The sequence below is a fragment of the Pseudophryne corroboree genome, chromosome 4 (assembly GCF_028390025.1).
Source record: "Pseudophryne corroboree isolate aPseCor3 chromosome 4, aPseCor3.hap2, whole genome shotgun sequence".
NCBI lineage: Eukaryota > Metazoa > Chordata > Amphibia > Anura > Myobatrachidae > Pseudophryne > Pseudophryne corroboree.
In genome coordinates this window covers 494,424,748-494,442,177 of record NC_086447.1, presented here as the reverse complement: position 1 = coordinate 494,442,177, position 17,430 = coordinate 494,424,748, and the positions used below count along the sequence as shown (strand labels likewise).

The window sequence follows — 17,430 nt, the reverse complement described above, 5'->3', positions numbered from 1 at the left end:
CAGGTTCAGTCCAACAACGCGACGGCAGTCGCATACATCAACAAACAAGGAGGGACTCAAAGTCGCATGGCCATCCGTCAGGATTTTCATGCAGGAGAACGGGCATTACATCCAGAGGTGTTCGAGATGTTGGTCCAGTGGTAGGGTTACCCACAGGTGGATCTAATGGCATCTTGCCAACATCATCAAACTCCACAGTATGTGTCCAGAACAAGAGATCCAAAGGCAGTGGAAGTGGATGCTCTCACAATAGTGTGGCCGTACAGCCTCGTGTATCTGTTTCCACCATTTCTGCTGCTTCTTCGGTTGCTAAAGCGTATCAAAAGAGAATCCACGACCGTCATACTAGTGGCACCTCATTGGTCTCGGCGAGCATGGTTCTTGGATCTCCGCGGTCTACTTGCAGACTATCCGTGGCCGCTTCCGCTACGTCCAGACCTGCTACAACAGGGTCCATTCCTTTACCCCGATTTTAGCGCGGTTGCGTTTGACGGGGTGGCTGTTAAACCCCTCTCTTAAAACGAGAGGGCATTTCAGAGTCGGTTATACCAACCATGTTATGTGCTAGAAAGCCAGTTACAGCAGCTCATTATCACAGAATATGGCAAGCTTATATAGGTTGGTGTGAAGCTCGGAATTTTCCCACATCTTCTTTCAAGTTATCCCGTCTTTTGCTATTTTTACAGGCGGGACTACGTTTAGCCACACTAAAAGTGCAGGTCTCTGCCTTGTCAATTTTCTTTCAAAGGCGTTTGGCTCTTTTGCCAACAGTTCCTGCAAGGTGTCCTTAGAGTTCAACCTCCATTCATACCACCTACAACTCCATGGGACTTGAGTCTAGGATTTTTTGCAGGCTTCAAATTTTGAACCCTTGCAACACGAGGATGTTAAGTTTCTAACTTGGAAAACAGTGTTTCTCCTAGCCTTAGCTTCGGCAAGGCGTGTTTCAGAATTGGGTGCTTTGTCATGCAAGCCACCGTATCTGGTATTTCATGATGACAGAGTGGAACTTCGGATGAATCCTGCTTTTCTACCGAAAGTAGTTTCTTCCTTTCACATCAATCAACCAGTCAAAGTTCCTGTTTTTTCAGAAGATTCAGGAACTCCAGCTACTTTGGATGTGGTACGCGCACTCCACGTTTATGTAGCCCAAACATCAACAGTATGTAAAACGAATATATTGTTTGATCTAAATGATGCAGTCAAGATAGGGTGGACAGCTACCAAACAGACCTTGGCTAGATGGATTAAGCTGACCATTTGTCAAGCGTACTTTTCATCCTAGTCTAAAACCGCCTGCATCTGTTTCAGCACATTCCACGCGTTCTGTGGGAACGTCATGGGCAGCAGGTCGTGGAGTTTCTACGTCACAACTTTGCCGTGCAGCTACATGGTCATCAGTACACACGTTTGTGCACTTTCAGATACGTTTGCGGCATCAGCATCTAGCTTTGGCCGTCTAGTATTACAGGTGCCAACCAGCTCTTCCGCCCAAGGAGGAAACTTTGGTACGTCCCAAGAGTACTCTAGTGACCCCTAGTGAATGAAAAAGAAAAGAGGATTTTAGTACTTACCAGATAAATCCTTTTCTTTGAATCCACTGGGGGCACTGGACGCACACCCAGAGCAGTTTCACCTGGCTTGTGGTAAGTTCAGTAAATCTTACGGTAACACATTCTCACCGACTTGTTCAAATGTTAAGGTGACTGTTATCTATTGTTGTGTCAACTTCCTAATTGTCCGTTATGTTATGTGTCAACTTTATATTTGTCTGTTATGTTATAATGTTATATGAAATTCTCCATTGTTCACCCCCTCTATCGCTCCTGTTTGGCTCAGTAAAAAACACTGAGGTATCTTGGGAGTATGGAGGGTTGGAGGTTTACTAATTTAAATATTTAAATGTGCCTATCCCTGCTAACGCCCGTCCATATCTCAAGAGTACTCCAGTGCCCCCTGTGGATTCAAAGAAAAGGATTTATCTGGTAAGTACCAAAATCCTTTTTTTTTTTTTGTTTTTTTTTGTCATTTGGAACACCACACGTGATATATTGTAAATTACACTTAAAAATACCCCTGCCTTTCTCTCCACTGTATTCCTCTATTAACTTTTTTCTAGTTTGCAAATAGAGGCCCAACCCAGCAGTTATAGGCACAGTGTTTTGCAAATATTGCTATTACAATCCAGGTTTTAAGGATATCCATGCTTGAGCACAGGTGACTTAATTAGTGCCTCAGTGAATTTGATTTAACTATCTGGGCTCAAGCATGGATATCCTTAGGCTGAGTACACATCAAAATGATATGTATTCCACCTGACGAGGACCAATGCACCGATATAGATAGATATATATATATATATATATATATATATATATATATATATATATATATATATATATATATATAAATCTTGTGTGGCCATACACATTGCATGATCCGGTATACACACACACGATCTGTTGTGCAGTACATCCTTCATTCACCTTCTTGGTGTCGTCAGGGAGGTTGAGCCATCTGACATGCAGCACATCAGATGGGACAACATAGGTGATGACACAAATGCACACGTGATTGATCGTGCACACTTTGAAGTATATGGCCAATATATCTTTCTGATACGCGTCTGAATGATATATTGGGCAATAAATCGCTTAATGTGTTCCCCGGCCTTAAACATCAAATTTACAGTATGCTAATTACAGACCACATCTTTCTTTTCTGGTTTGTGGATATCTTTAAAACCTGGACTGTAATGAATGAGTTTGGGAAACTGGCTTAACCATACTTCCCAACATGACCCTATCCACGAGGGACAGAATACTCTGCTTCTGGACTTTTCTCTTAATTTATGATTGCCGTCACCTGTGCTGAAACACCTTTCTTTTCCAGTAACCTGTTCAAAACAGGTGCTGGCAGTCACAATCCAGGAGCAGAGCATTTTGTCCCTCCTGGATAGGGTCATGTTGGGAGGTATTGCTTAACCTTTAAATTAAGTTTTGTGCGCGGACCCCTGTGTTTTGGTTTTAATTCATAATCATGTTTTGGTTTTGGCAAAACCACCCTCAAGTGTTTTGGTTCGGATTCTGTTTTTGGTTTGGATTTCTTTAAAATCGATAAAAACAACTAAAATCATGTAGTTTGTACCTGTTTACATGCAATCCAAATCCTGAGTTCAGTTTTTAAATCAGAGTTCTGAATGGACAACTGATCTGAGCGAGGACTCCGTTCCACTCGGAACCACAAGGTGATTCGAGCTGGGACTTTATTTGACTCTGAAGCCCTAAGTTTGGATGTGTTCGTATTTCAGGAAAACCGAACTGCACATATCTAAAGAAATGCAGAGGCTGTAAACACTGTAACCTAATACAACTGAGCACATACTATGCATGTGGCAAAATAGGTTTCATATCTGTACTTGATACGCTCAGTATAAAAAAAAGGTTTGCACATACAGATATCCTCTCTCATTTTTGTGGGAGTCACGTTAAACAGCCCTTCTAGTCGTGAGCGCGTTTACGAACGCAGAACATCTTTTGTACATGTTTCCCCCCAAAATGGGCCTTGTTCGCTTCACTATGCGATTAAGACACGCAAGTAGACTTTGCTGATTAAAATGATATGCGGCATGCCTATATTCTGTATGTGACTGCAGCTGTATATGCATATGAAATGCTACAGTACAGTGATTTCCTGGTAAACGCTGTAATGTGGCAAGTCATATGCAGAGACAGCTGGCGGCTCTCATGCGCCCTGTGAGCTGTGACTTATTATGAACGGAGGTTAGATAAGGAAGGAAGCATCTGTATATTCATGGAAGGTTCCATTTAGAAAGTCCACATGGACAATAGATTGACATATAAAATGTCATGTTCATAATTGCAACATTTTATATGTCATCACCAAAATGTCGACATGTAATTTTTATGTTAGGTTTAAGTTTGCTCTAAAATGAGCAAAAACAGTATGTTGACATGTTATTTGTCGACATTATGGACATGTCAACATTCAGAACCTGACAACATGCTGAATGTCACCTTTTAATGCCGACTTGTTCACTGTCGACAATTCAAGCATGTCTGCATTTTGAATGCCCACATAATGGCTGCATACCATTTTGAGGTCCATGTAAAATCTGAAAGTAACACTATATTCATTTTGTTTTTTTAGATAATGCGTTGAATAATGAAAGTACACTAACCCACTCTTCTGTCATTGCGAAGAGCAAGTTGTCACTAAAGACCTCCATCTTTCACAAAGATGCCGCTTCACTGGAACCACAATCTTCTGCCAAAACAGCGTTCCAGGTTCAGCACACAAGTGCCCTTTCATCTCATGTGTTGAAAAAAGAGGGTTTAATAGAAGAGCTGTCTCAGTCGCCTATAGAAAAGGGAGCTGAACTTTCCGTCCATTCATTTACAAATGATAGCACTTACAGTATGAAATATCCAGCAACTTTCAGCAGCTCTGCTCATTCAGAAATCCTACATAAAGAAGGAGTCATGAATGACATTGTCTCTATCTCCGCAAGTGACAAGAATGTCTATGAGGATGGAATCTCCTCAGTGAATAGACATCTGCAGTGCAGGAAATTCACCAGCATTAGAAAAGAAAAGGATGCCACTTTTTTGCATATGAGCCGGCATGGAAATGAGGGAACATTAGATAGAACTCAGCGAAACTTCACAGAGTTGAGTAACAGCAAAGCTAAAAAAACTGCTGACATGAGTGATAAATGTAATGTTCCGCCTAATAGCTTTGTTCACACAGCCTTAACTGAAAGTTGTGATAGGACTCCATGTGTTGATGGTAGTAGAATCACAGTGCACCCTGTGGATACAGACCTTAATGAAGGATGCCTTAATAAAATGAAGGTACGATATGAAGAATTTCAGGAACACAAAGCAGAAGTGACCAGTGTTAGCCAGCAGGTGACCCATTACAAGTTTTTCCCCAGTGTTGTTCTTTCAAACTGTTTGAACCGGCCACAGAAATCGGCGCCAGTAGCTTGCAAGCTTCAGCAGCCTAAAAAACAGTTAAGGTTAAAGCTTGCTAAAAAACTAAAGAGCATTGTGAATAAAGAGCATATAAATGTAGCTGGTGAAGCAGAACTTCAAGAGTGTATAGCACGTGACCCAGGAAATGACCTTAATCAAGATCCACAGTCTCCAGTTAAACTTGAGAATGCGGACTGCTCGGATTTCCAAGATACACTCAACGTAACTGACATGGAATTGGTAAAAGATAGCAGTTATGCCCCGGGTAATGCATGTAGCAAAAGTCCTCCTGATGTTGACAGGGTACCATCCTGTGACATTGCGGTTATGATGGATGATGGTGCATTTCAAGGAAACACTTGTGAAGTGAATAGTTTTGAATGTCCTTTTGACGAGGGTAATGAAGATTCTGATCCATCCTTGGCACTTTATGGAAATAAGTATACTTTAAGGACAAAACGGAAAGTCAATTTTGAAATTGAGGATGGGGAGGCAAACCTGGGTACAAGCAACTCAAATGTTAATCTACCTCAGCCTGTAGAAGCCAATGAATCTGCGGTACAAACTCAAAAGGGCCGCAAGAGGAGAAAGGTCTCCAATAAGCTACCACCAGTAATTATAAAATATATAATTATCAATCGGTTTAAGGGCAGAAAAAACATGCAAGTAAAATTAGAAAAGCTAGATCATACTGAACAACAAGTAAAGTTAACGGATAGCAAACTTACATTTTATAATAAAATGGCACCGTTAAAAGATTTCTGGCCGAAAGTCCCAGAATCCCCTGCAACCAAATACCCAGTATACCCAGTAGCACCAAAGAAGACCAATAAAAGAAAAACAAAACCGAAATCTGCTAAGAAAAAGCCTGGGAGAATTCCAAAGACGGAGAGTAAACTCCCTAAGCGATCCCTACCTCTAAGGAAAAAAAGAACTCGTATTTTCCTTATGCCTCCCATGCCATCATATAGTGTTGAAACAGAAGATTGTGATACAGACTACAAGGATGTTATGTCAAAACTTGGCTTTCTGACAGAAAGAAGTCCAAGCCCAATTCATATGTCTCCTCCACGTTGCTGGTCACCAACAGATCCAAGAGCTGAAGAAATTATGTCTAGCCCTGTTGAGGATACTCCTTTGTTTAAAAATTATCCCATAAGCAGTGTTAAGAAAGAAAGTCCAATTGGTACTAAAAAGAGACCACGAAAACCACAAACAAACAAAACTAGGAAAAAAACAGCGGTAGGCTCTCCTTCTTCTGCAGTAGCAAAGGAAGGAAACCAATTTAATCAACTACAGGTGGGCAAAAATGGAAAAAGACAAAAGGGGAAACCTAGACAGAAAAAAAGTGAAAAGGCTCCAAGGAAACATACAAAAATTAAAGCGCGAGATAAGAGAGCAAATCTTGAATATGCTGGATCAGAACCAGTGATTCAAGAACATCCTGTGGCTCTGACTGATGATGCAGCAAAGTCAGAATCTGCTTACCAGTCGTCACAGTTTTCTCTGTCTAGATTTTCTACTGGACATGTCCACTCTTCCCAGATCTCATCTGGCAGCACACAGGAAGTATTACCGGAAAGCACACTTTCTTTAACTGGCACACCTATATCTGTTAACTCTCAGAGCTCCACTGTTGTGAAAGAGTCTAATACTTCCTCAGTATCTCTGCCATTAATTTCAAGTATAGAGCCATTTAAGATAAATACTATAAGAACACCATTTCCAAATGTGTTTCAAACAAAAGAATCAAATGGAACTCAACATACAGTCACAAATCCATTTAGTCGCCCATCTCAGGTAATACACAATGCACAGTTCACCTTGAATTGTACTCCTTTCACTCAAGAGGATGCCACAGAAGTGCAGAAAAGGCTTTTAGCCTCTGTTGGTAAACTGCGAGACTCCCAAACCATACCAGACTCTATGCCTTTTGAGAAATTACAATCCAACCTTTTACCATGCACATTAAACAACCAGCAGCAGATACCATTACAAGACCAAGCTAAACAATGTGACTCGAGTTCATCTTTAGAAAGTCAGTTGCCTAAAAGTTCTTTGGTAACGTCTTTAAAAAACCCCATCAAAATGGCATCTTGGGAGCAGAAAGAATTGTTTGATGGAACACAATTTACTCAGAGACTGAATCAAAACTGCTTACCTGATATATTTTCCTGCACCAAAAAACTCCATAACTCTTTGAAAACAGGTGCTTCACAAGGGATCATTGATGCACAGTGTGGAATAGCTGTTCTGAAAGAATTGTTGCACAAAAAGCAACTGAAAGTGAAAACAGAAGAATCCAATTCTAATATTCAAAGCAGTCCGTCTTCTCAGACTGAACAAAAGTGTACTAATAAAAAATCCCGGTGTGGAACACCCAACAAAAAACCTAGGGCTCCTCGGCGCACAAAACCAAAAGCTGCTAAGAATTTGAAACTCGACTTGGTTAAACATCAAAGTGATCGACAGATTAAAAGCTCTGATGGCAGCCCTGGCATTTTTGCTGACCCTGGTTTTGAAAGTTGTTACTCACTTGAAGACAGTTTATCTCCTGAGCAGAACTACAACTTTGATATCAATTCTGTAGGGCAAACTGGTCTTTGCAGTTTGTACACTGGCAGCCAGTTTATTCCAGCAGATAAAAATTTGCCTCAAAAATTTCTGAGTGATCCCTTTCCTGGGAACTCTACAGAGCATGAGCTTATAAAACATGAAAGCCAACAAACCGAGCAGAACAATGTCCTTACTTTGGATCAGCAAATACAAAAACCTAGCTCTCTAAGCCCAGACTTGTTTGAAAAATCGTCTGTTGATATTACACAAAACCCTATCCTTAAGCAATGGAAAAATGGTTTACTTACTCAAAATTTCCATCATTCGCCTTTGATAGATGGAGCTTTTTCTTCTAAGACAGACCTTAAAAACAGCAATTGTAGACAGCATAGTAATGGTTTTCTGAAAGAGGCCTCATTTAATGCAGCTCAGTCAGAATGGGTTCATACACAAATAAATAGTGAGACTAAAGTCACAATGTTTGAGATTTGCCATCAACCAAACTCTTTTACCGGACTTGCATCTTCTCCAGAAACAGATTTTATGGAAGGAGACTTAGAACTATATATTTCAAGGCACAGTGGTGTATTGACTCCAACTCCTGACAGTTCACCAAGATCTATGAGTTCCCCTTCTCAGTCCAAGAACGGGAGTGCTACACCACGACCAGTACACATTTTAAAGCCTTTAATGTCACCACCAAGCCGTGAAGAAATTATGACAACTCTGTTGGAGCATGACCTAATGGAAACAATTTATCAAGAACCATTCTTCAGCAACCCGTCAGATGCTCCAGAAAAGCCAAGGTAAGATTCAATATATTTATTAATTTCATTGAAGTTTTTATCCATGCATCAAATAGGTGGTCTTCTCAATTGATTATCAATTAATTATTTAATAGGTTTTTACCTCAGTTACATTGAAGGTGACTTATGAAAATGTTAAAGGTGCGCACTGCATGTTCTATTTGAGCTTATATTTTCAGCAGATGCGTATGGATGTGTGTTTATTATAGCATCTTTAGGGGTACAAAGTCTTGTACCTTATGAGGTAAGGTGCTGGTCAGGAATATTCCTTGCTTAGTACAAGTTTGGCGCATAATTATGCCTTGTTTTGCACCCACATGCAAAATTGCAATTTTGTCACGTAGAAGGAAATTGTACAAAAAGAATATTTAGGTATATCATGGTACTTCTCTGTTTCTGTGTCTCTTATCAGTGCGCGAAGTGTGTCTGTATGAAACGGTATGTCATACCGGCACATCCTTTGGCAGTCAACAAGTAGCTTCGGGTGTCTGTTTAAGTTTGATACCAGATTGGCTCACAGATGGCTGCCAGTCCACGAGCTGTGAGTGGCTCGCTGCTGGCGCAAAATTCAAAATGCTGCTGATGAGGACTATGTGAGGGGCAGGTGTTGTGTGCTGTGAGGGCAGGTTCACTGTGAGAAGAGAGGTGCTGTAAGAGGGAGACTTGGAGGGATGCTGTGAGGGGTACTTTAATGAGTGGACGGTGCTGTGAGGGGAGCAAAGAGGGGTATTGCTGTGTAATGGGTGAGCTGAGAAGGATGCTATGATGGGAGAGGGGTGCTGTACTATAATGGGTAAAGGAGATGTGAGTGATCCTGTGAGGGTGGAAGTGCTTTGCTGTGAGGGGTGGTGTATTGTGAGGGGATTGAGGTGCTATGCTGCGAGGAGAGCTGTGATGGAAGCAGAGAGGAGTGCAGTGATGGAAGCAGAGAGGAGTGCAATGTTGTAATGGGTGAGGGGTGCTGTGAGTGGAGCTGAGAGGGATACTGTGATGGGAGAGGGTGCTGTAATGGGTGAGGGGTGCTGTGAGAGTGGAATTGCCTTGCTGTGAGGAAATGAGTGCTGTGAGAGGATTGGGGTGCTGAGAGGGGTGTTATGCTGTAATGGGTAAGGAGAACTGGGAGGGGTGCTGTGCTGGGAGAAGCGCAGAGATGGAGGAAAGAAGGCCTACTGAAAAAAAGGAAGAGCCAGCGGAAGATGGAAGAGGAAGAGACCAGCTAAACTAAGCTCCCCACTGCAGCCTCTCCCAGTGCCATGGTGTGGCTGCTTTGGCCACCTTTAACTATTTAACGCTCCCGAGACCACCAGGGCTGTCAGGCGCTAGGCCCTTGGGTGCAGTTGGGCCTCCAGGATTAGACATTTCCTTAAAACAGAGTGGTATGGGACTAGATTACTGTTGGGAGATCCCCCTATAATACTCAATGATTAGACTTTTAGGGGTACTGTGGCGCACTCAGACTATGGGCTCCACATATGCATGTTAGATGGAACCTCATGATTATTGGTTGGATCATATGATGGTTTCAGCTGATTTTTCAAGATGTGAACGGGATATATACATAGGGAATGTTCAGATCTACCATCATTTGTAAAGTGATGGGCCAGTGTAATGATAGACTTGCTTTTCTATATGTGCTGTTGGTGAACCAATGTACTTGATGTGTGATGTGATGCTTTAATAAAAAGTTTATTTAAAAAATAAACCTGAAAATACTTAGACTATTTTTTTTACTACATACTTTATTGATAAGAATCTGCCATAATGAGCACTCTCAAAATGGGCTGTGATTAGTGGCGGATTTTACCTAGGGTGTCTGCAGCCCCGTAATATAACAAAAGAGAGCAGGGGGTGGTTTTTAATGGGCACACATAGGGGTATATGCAATTGTGGGCGAATCGCGGCAAATTATCGCCGTTTTTTTAATTCGACACAATTCGACAGGTGAATTCCGGCAGGTGGCTGCCGGAATTCACCATATTCAATGAAAAACGGATTCGACATTCCCGCAGGCGAAAAACGGCCGATTTGCCGGATTTTGCCGCAAATTAAAAAAACGGGAAAAACCCGGAAAAAAATGGCGTGGGGTTCCCCCTCCAAAGCATAACCAGCCTCGGGCTCTTCGAGCTGGTCCTGGTTCTAAAAATGCGGGGGGGAAATTGACAGGGGATCCCCCGTATTTTTAAAACCAGCACCGGGCTCTGCACCTGGTGCTGGTGCAAAAAATACGGGGGACAAAAAGAGTAGAGGTCCCCCGTATTTTTTACACCAGCATCGGGCTCCACTAGCTGGACAGATAATGCCACAGCCAGGGGTCACTTTTATACAGTGCCCTGCGGCCGTGGCATTAAATATCCAACTAGTCACCCCTGGCCGGGGTACCCTGGGGGAGTGGGGACCCCTTCAATCAAGGGGTCCCCCCCCCAGCCACCCAAGGGCCAGGGGTGAAGCCCGAGGCTGTCCCCCCCATCCAAGGGCTGTGGATGGGAGGCTGATAGCCTTGAGAAAAATGTCAGAATATAGTTTTTTCCAGTAGTACTACAAGTCCCAGCAAGCCTCCCCCGCAAGCTGGTACTTGGAGAACCACAAGTACCAGCATGCGGGAGAAAAACGGGCCCGCTGGTACCTGTAGTACTACTGGGGAAAAAATACCCAAATAAAAACAGGACAAACACACCGTGACAAGTACAACTTTATTACATACTGCCGACACACACATACTTACCTATGTTGACACGCCGACTGCCACAGTCTCCGACGATCCGAGGGTACCTGTGAAAAAATTATACTCACCTTCCAGCGTCCAGAGATAAATCCACGTCCAGAGTATAATCCACGTACTTGTTAAAAAAACAAACCGCATACCCGACCATGCCGGACTGAAAGGGGTCCCATATTGACACATGAGACCCCTTTCCCCGAATGTGCCGGGACCCCACGTGACTCCTGTCACTGAGGTCCCTTCAGCCAATCGGGAAGCGCTACTACGTGGTGCTCACCTGATTGGCTGTGCGCTGTCTGTGCTGTGACAGCGCATCGCACAGCTCTCTCCATTACTTGCAATGGTGGGAACTTTGCCGTCAGCGGGGGGGTTACCCGCGGTCAGCCGCTGACCGGCGGGTGACCCCACCGCTAGCCGCAAAGTTCCCACCATTGAATATAATGGAGAGGCTTTGCGATGCGCTGTCTGAGCTCAGACGCGCAGAGCCAATCAGCAGAGTGCAAGGACGTTGCACTCGCTGATTGGCTGAAGAGACCTTTCAGTGACAGCTGTCACGGAGAGGTCTCTGCATTCGGGGAAAGGGGTCTCATGTGTCAACATGGGACCCCTTTCAGTCCGCTGGCACGGGTTTTTGCGTTTTTTTATTTTGCCAAGTACCTGGATTATACTCTGGACGTGGATGTATCTCTGGACGCTGGAAGGTGAGTATAATTTTTTCACAGATACCCTCGGATCGTCGGAGACTGTGGCAGTCGGCGTGTCAACATAGGTAAGTATGTGTGTGTCGGCAGTATGTAATAAAGTTGTACTTGTCACGGTGTGTGTGTCCTGTTTTTATTTGGGTATTTTTTTCCAGTAGTACTACAGGTACCAGCGGGCCCGTTTTTCTCCCGCATGCTGGTACTTGTGGTTCTCCAAGTACCAGCTTGCGGGGACTTGTAGTACTACTGGAAAAAACAATATTCTGACATTTTTCTCAAGGCTATCAGTCTCCCATCCGCAGCCCTTGGATGGGGGGGACAGCCTCGGGCTTCACCCCTGGCCCTTGGGTGGCTGGGGGGGGGACCCCTTGATTGAAGGGGTCCCCACTCCCCCAGGGTACCCCGGCCAGGGGTGACTAGTTGGATATTTAATGCCACGGCCGCAGGGCACTGTATAAAAGTGACCCCCGGCTGTGGCATTATCTGTCCAGCTAGTGGAGCCCGATGCTGGTGTAAAAAATACGGGGGACCCCTACCCTTTTTGTCCCCCGTATTTTTTGCACCAGCACCAGGCGCAGAGCCCGGTGCTGGTTTTAAAAATACGGGGGATCCCCTGTCAAATTTTTCCCCGCATTTTTAGAACCAGGACCAGCTCGAAGAGCCCGAGGCTGGTTATGCTTTGGAGGGGGGACCCCACGCCATTTTTTTCCTTGATTTTAACGTTCCAGCTATAAAAAAAATATATATATATTTTTAAAAATATATAAATAATACTTGTGCCTCCAAAAAAGACAAACCAAGTACCTAATCCCTTCTAATATAAATAGATATGCTATTACCAAAAAAAAACCACACCAAAAAAAACATGTTTTAAATTTTTTTTATTGGTTTCACCCTCCAAAGTGTGGCGGATTGAAAATGACGAATTTACTGTCTAAAAGCACTGTTGTCGAATTTCCAAACTTGAATTGAATACACTTTGGTCGAATTGCAGCACTTGTATCATTGCAGAAAAGTCGAATTTGACAAAAGTCGAATTTCAAAAAGTCGAATTTTGAAAGTCCGTTTTTTTGACGGAAAGCACTGAATTGCATTGACGATTTTTTTTTTTTTTGGCGAAAAATTCCCGAAATTCGACAATTTCGGGAATTCGACCGCAATTGCATATACCCCATAGAGGGAAATATTTTAATAATGCTTAGCCTTTATTGCTTCTTATTATAAAAATATCCACATTTCTTGACAGAATACAGTGAACTATAGAGGTTAAAAATTAGAGCTAATTGACACACATACATACATTGGGGTCTACTACGTTATGCCGGCTGTCGGGATCCAGGCGCCCAGCATACCGGTGCCAGGATCCCGACCGCCGGCATGCCGGCAGCGGGGTGAGCGCAAAAGAGCCCCTTGCGGGCTCGCTGTGGGCATGCGCTATGCATGCCACACTATTCTCCCTCCAGGGGTGTCGTGGACCCCCTAAGAGGGAGAATAGTTGTCGGTATGCCAGCTGTCTGGAACCCGGCGCCGGTATGCTGAGCGCCATGATCCCGACAGCTGGCATATCAAATGCCTCCCCATACATTTGTGAAGAAGTTGGAAAGTGTGAAAAAGTAGTAATTAAAAGGCAAAGTCCATAGTAATAAAAAAGGAAAAGTCCACTACTAAGTCCCTTATAATATTTGGTGCTACACTGTAACCAGATTATTGTGAACTGGAAAGCAATATAATTCACAGTGTATACATAAAGTAGATACTCCACAATAGACAGTGTAGTTTATAGATAGATATTTAATGTTATTGGCCTAATATTGACCTTTAAGTCACTGTATCATCTGTGATAGCAAGGTTGATGTATATTGGTCTATATGTTATCATTTAACCAGTAATTACATGTGTGTGTCTCTAATGGTTCTACAGATGGGATACGGTCATTAGGTCGACCACTGAAGGTCGACTTTGCCATTTGGTCGACAGGTCAAAAGGTTGACATGAGGTTTAAAAAAAAAAAAAAAGGGGGTTTTCATTACTTAACGATCCACGTGGACTATGATTGGAATGGTAACCTGTGCCAAATGAAGCGAGGCATCTTGCTGATCGCTCGCCATGCGAGGGGACACGGTGCACTAATTGGGGTTCCCCCGTCACTTTACAAAGAAAACGACACCAAAAACCTCATGTCGACCTTTTGACCTGTCGACCTAGTACATGTCGACCTAATGGCAGTGTCAACCTTCAGTGGTCGACCTAATGAGTGTCGACCTAAGTTGGGTCGACCCAACGACCCATACCCCTACAGATCTTAGTTCAAAGCAGAATCAATCCTACATGTGTACCTATCTTTATAGATCCTATAGGTAATAAGTCGATAATGGGATCACTTTCATAAATTATTTAATTAGGGAGTACTGTCACAATGAGAGAGAGTTGGTGACCCCTACTATTACAGTAGTTCTATGTGGAGAGCTAAATATTCAAGCTGTAAGGATACAACACTCCTGTGATATAGATCAGGGGTGAGGAACCTTTGGCCCCCCAGCTGTTGTAGAACTACACATCCCAGTATGCCCTGCTGCAGTTTTGCTATTTGGCCATGCTAAAACTGTTTCAGGGCATGCTGGGATGTGTAGTTCAGGAACAGCTGGAGGGCCAAAGGTTCTCCACCCCTGATACAGACATTACATATGCAAACTTAAATTCTCCAAGATGGAGGTTTCCATTTACTGGACATGTATTTACTGAGGAGGCAGCACAGTGGTATTCCCCAATAATATGTACTGTTGATATTTCCTTTATTGAGTTTTAGTTTATACGGTTTTCTACATTGTGATCTTGTGTAGCAATATTGTGACCACATTACATTTGTTACCATTCACAATTTGTAACAGTATAAAAGTAACCTGTTAATAGGTAGCAACAATCTTACATTCAATGTTATAACTGGCAGTTTATGGTGTGTTCTGCCTATTCCAATGTTGATAACATTTCATTAACTCCCTACAGGGGAATAGATTAGATGGGTACAACTGAATACTCATAAACACATATACCTTTGATAGAATTAGGAAGTTTTAAATAAGACAAAAAAAATATCCAGATAAATATTGCAGCACTCGATGGATATATAAATTACCAGTGGCACTGTGCTATTAGCTTATGTACTCCATAGTAATTATATAGAGTCGGGCACTGGTTACCAATACTGCCTTAAAATGGTAGTGCCATTCAATATTAGTAATACTCCGTTGGTTGTATTATATATAGCTGAAGCCTCATCATACAGTGCTCCCCTAAAGTAATGGAGCTTTTTAATATAGATCTCATTCAATCTGCTAAATTGCTGGCATCTCCAATGCCTTCATTACACACTATCAATAGTTCTGAATACTGGACTAATACAGGTTATTACATACACATTCTTATTGAGCATATAAAAGATTCACTGACACATTACACATTTTCAGTCTTCTGCGACTAGACTGGTACAGGTGATTAAATGCGGATTTTTAAATAGGACACACAGAACACGCTCAGTAAAAATGTCTGTGTACGTTTCACTGTATGAACGGCTTTGTCAAGGCTTTTTTTTATCTCCTTTCTCCAAGGACTGCAGCTCACCCCCCTAGTAAAATCTGTGACTGCACTGGCCTCACTGTGACTGGCAGTGTCCTACACACAAGGTAGTCCCATTGGAAGGTATTTCCTCTCTGGGTCTACCAGGCAGGGCTGCGATAAGCAGAGAGCTGGTTTCCTGTAGGAAGCCACTCCCTTAGCCTTTCGCTTAGCGCAATCCGGCCTCTATGGGCTGCAGTCTGTGCAGCCAACAGAAGCTGGGGGTTTGCACATGCGCAGTCGCACAGCAGCGTCTGCACCGGTCCCGGCACCTGTCGGATCCATTGTGCCAGGACCCTAGGCTGGTTGGCTCCTTTACCGGCGCGGGGGTAGCGGCAGCCCCACTACTATATGTAAGTAGGAGCCGCCACTGGTTGTGATGCTTTAGAAATAATTAATTCTACAGCAGTAATGTTTTCCTTTGAATAACTTTTTTCAGTAAACAATTGACTGGTTTATAAATTTTAGCTTTTTGAGAATTTCTAAAAAGACTGTACAGTTCATATAGCGCCTACTACATGAAAACTTTGCTGTTTTTAAACTATAATCGTGTAATAGAGGACAAATATTGTGGTTTTCTGGTGCTTAGTCTTCAAGTCTTTTCATTTCCTTTCCTTTTTTTGCACAGAGAGGTCGGAGGAAGAATTCTCACAGTTGAGACAAAACTTGCACATAATCTTCCTGAGTTTGAAGGGGATTTTTTAATGGAAGGACTGAGACTATGGAAAACTGCTTTTTCTGCAATGACTCAAAACCCAAGGCCAGTATCTCCTACTCGAATGACCAGACTGGTCATGGAACAAGAGAAAAATAAGCTGAATCCTGATGATGATAAAAAGGTGGTGATCATGCCCTGTAGAAGTGCACCTGCTCCTCAGAGGGTCCAACTATGGCTCCAGGCCAAAGAGCTCTACGAGTCCTCTAAGACATCAGGAAACTGTCCATTACCTAAAGACGCAAATAGTGGAAAGAATATCAAGACAGCTGCTGTGCCCAATGGTTGCAACAGCTTGCCTCCAAAAGAAATACAAATTTTATTGGCGCAACCTGCAAGTGTAGAAGATCAACCAGCTAATGAAAATAATGTAATGATCCATATAGCCAGTCCTCCCCCATCTCTCCACCTTTCAGACTGTGTAGAGGTAGAAGGTGGAGTTGACGTATTGCCTGTTCAAGCTGAAATGGAATTGAGTTATAGGACTAATGACAATGAATTATCTGATAACTGTATTTCTCCAGAATCTCCAATTTTGACACCTTGGCAGAATCCTGCAACTCTGGATAATAAATTATCATCACCGGTTGAAGTCAGAATGGCAGAGGACAGTAAGCAGTCGGTGAGGAATGTGAAAAGTGAACTTAGAGAGTTATCAACACCTTCTCCTCCTCCATTTAAACAGAAGAGACACAAATCCAAACATGCGTGTCTACATAGTACACCTGTTGCAGAAAGGAGGACGGAAGTAGCCTCTCCGGATATGACCCGGCTTTCTCCTTTACTTTCAGGTATGTTACTGCATACGATGGTCACATGACATTGGTCTGCTCACTAGAACAAAACCGAGACTCTGATGCTATAGTGATAATTTAAAAAATGTGACCACACTATAAAATAGAAGAAGTGTCCCTTCAGTTCCATAATTTTTATATGTTAACATACTGTAGATACACACACACAGTTATGCTGTATATTGTACACACATGTGGAATCCGGTCAGGATCATGGCAGACGGGATCCCGGCAGTCGAAATACTGACCCTGGAATCCAGACACTGCTCAGAATGCCGATGCCAGGGAGGTGATAGGGTTAGGCACCCCCTGAGGTGGGCTAGGCTGCGGGAAGTGGGGGTTAGGTTTATGCACCACCAGGGACGGTTAGGGTTAGGCCGTGGGGTGGGCAGAGATTTAGGTTTATGCTGCGGGAATGGAGGGTTAGAGGGGGCATTGGGGAAAGGTAAGTAGACTTACTTTTCCCCTGTTGAGATTCTGAATATCGGGATTCCGCAGTCTGTATTTGACCGCAGCATCCCAAGCACCGG

At 43.0% G+C, this 17,430-nt stretch overlaps 1 protein-coding gene across 2 annotated transcripts in view; it reads left to right on the top strand.

Moving 5' to 3' along the window:
* The window catches only part of REV3L (REV3 like, DNA directed polymerase zeta catalytic subunit), a 372,405-nt gene that overhangs the window by 209,162 nt on the left and 145,813 nt on the right, over positions 1–17,430 (top strand). For both annotated transcript variants that reach the window (XM_063917144.1, XM_063917145.1), the window contains exons 13-14: positions 4,171–8,359; positions 16,020–16,897. In XM_063917144.1, coding sequence (XP_063773214.1) covers positions 4,171–8,359; positions 16,020–16,897 — 5,067 coding nt within the window. The remainder of the gene's footprint in view (positions 1–4,170; positions 8,360–16,019; positions 16,898–17,430) is intronic.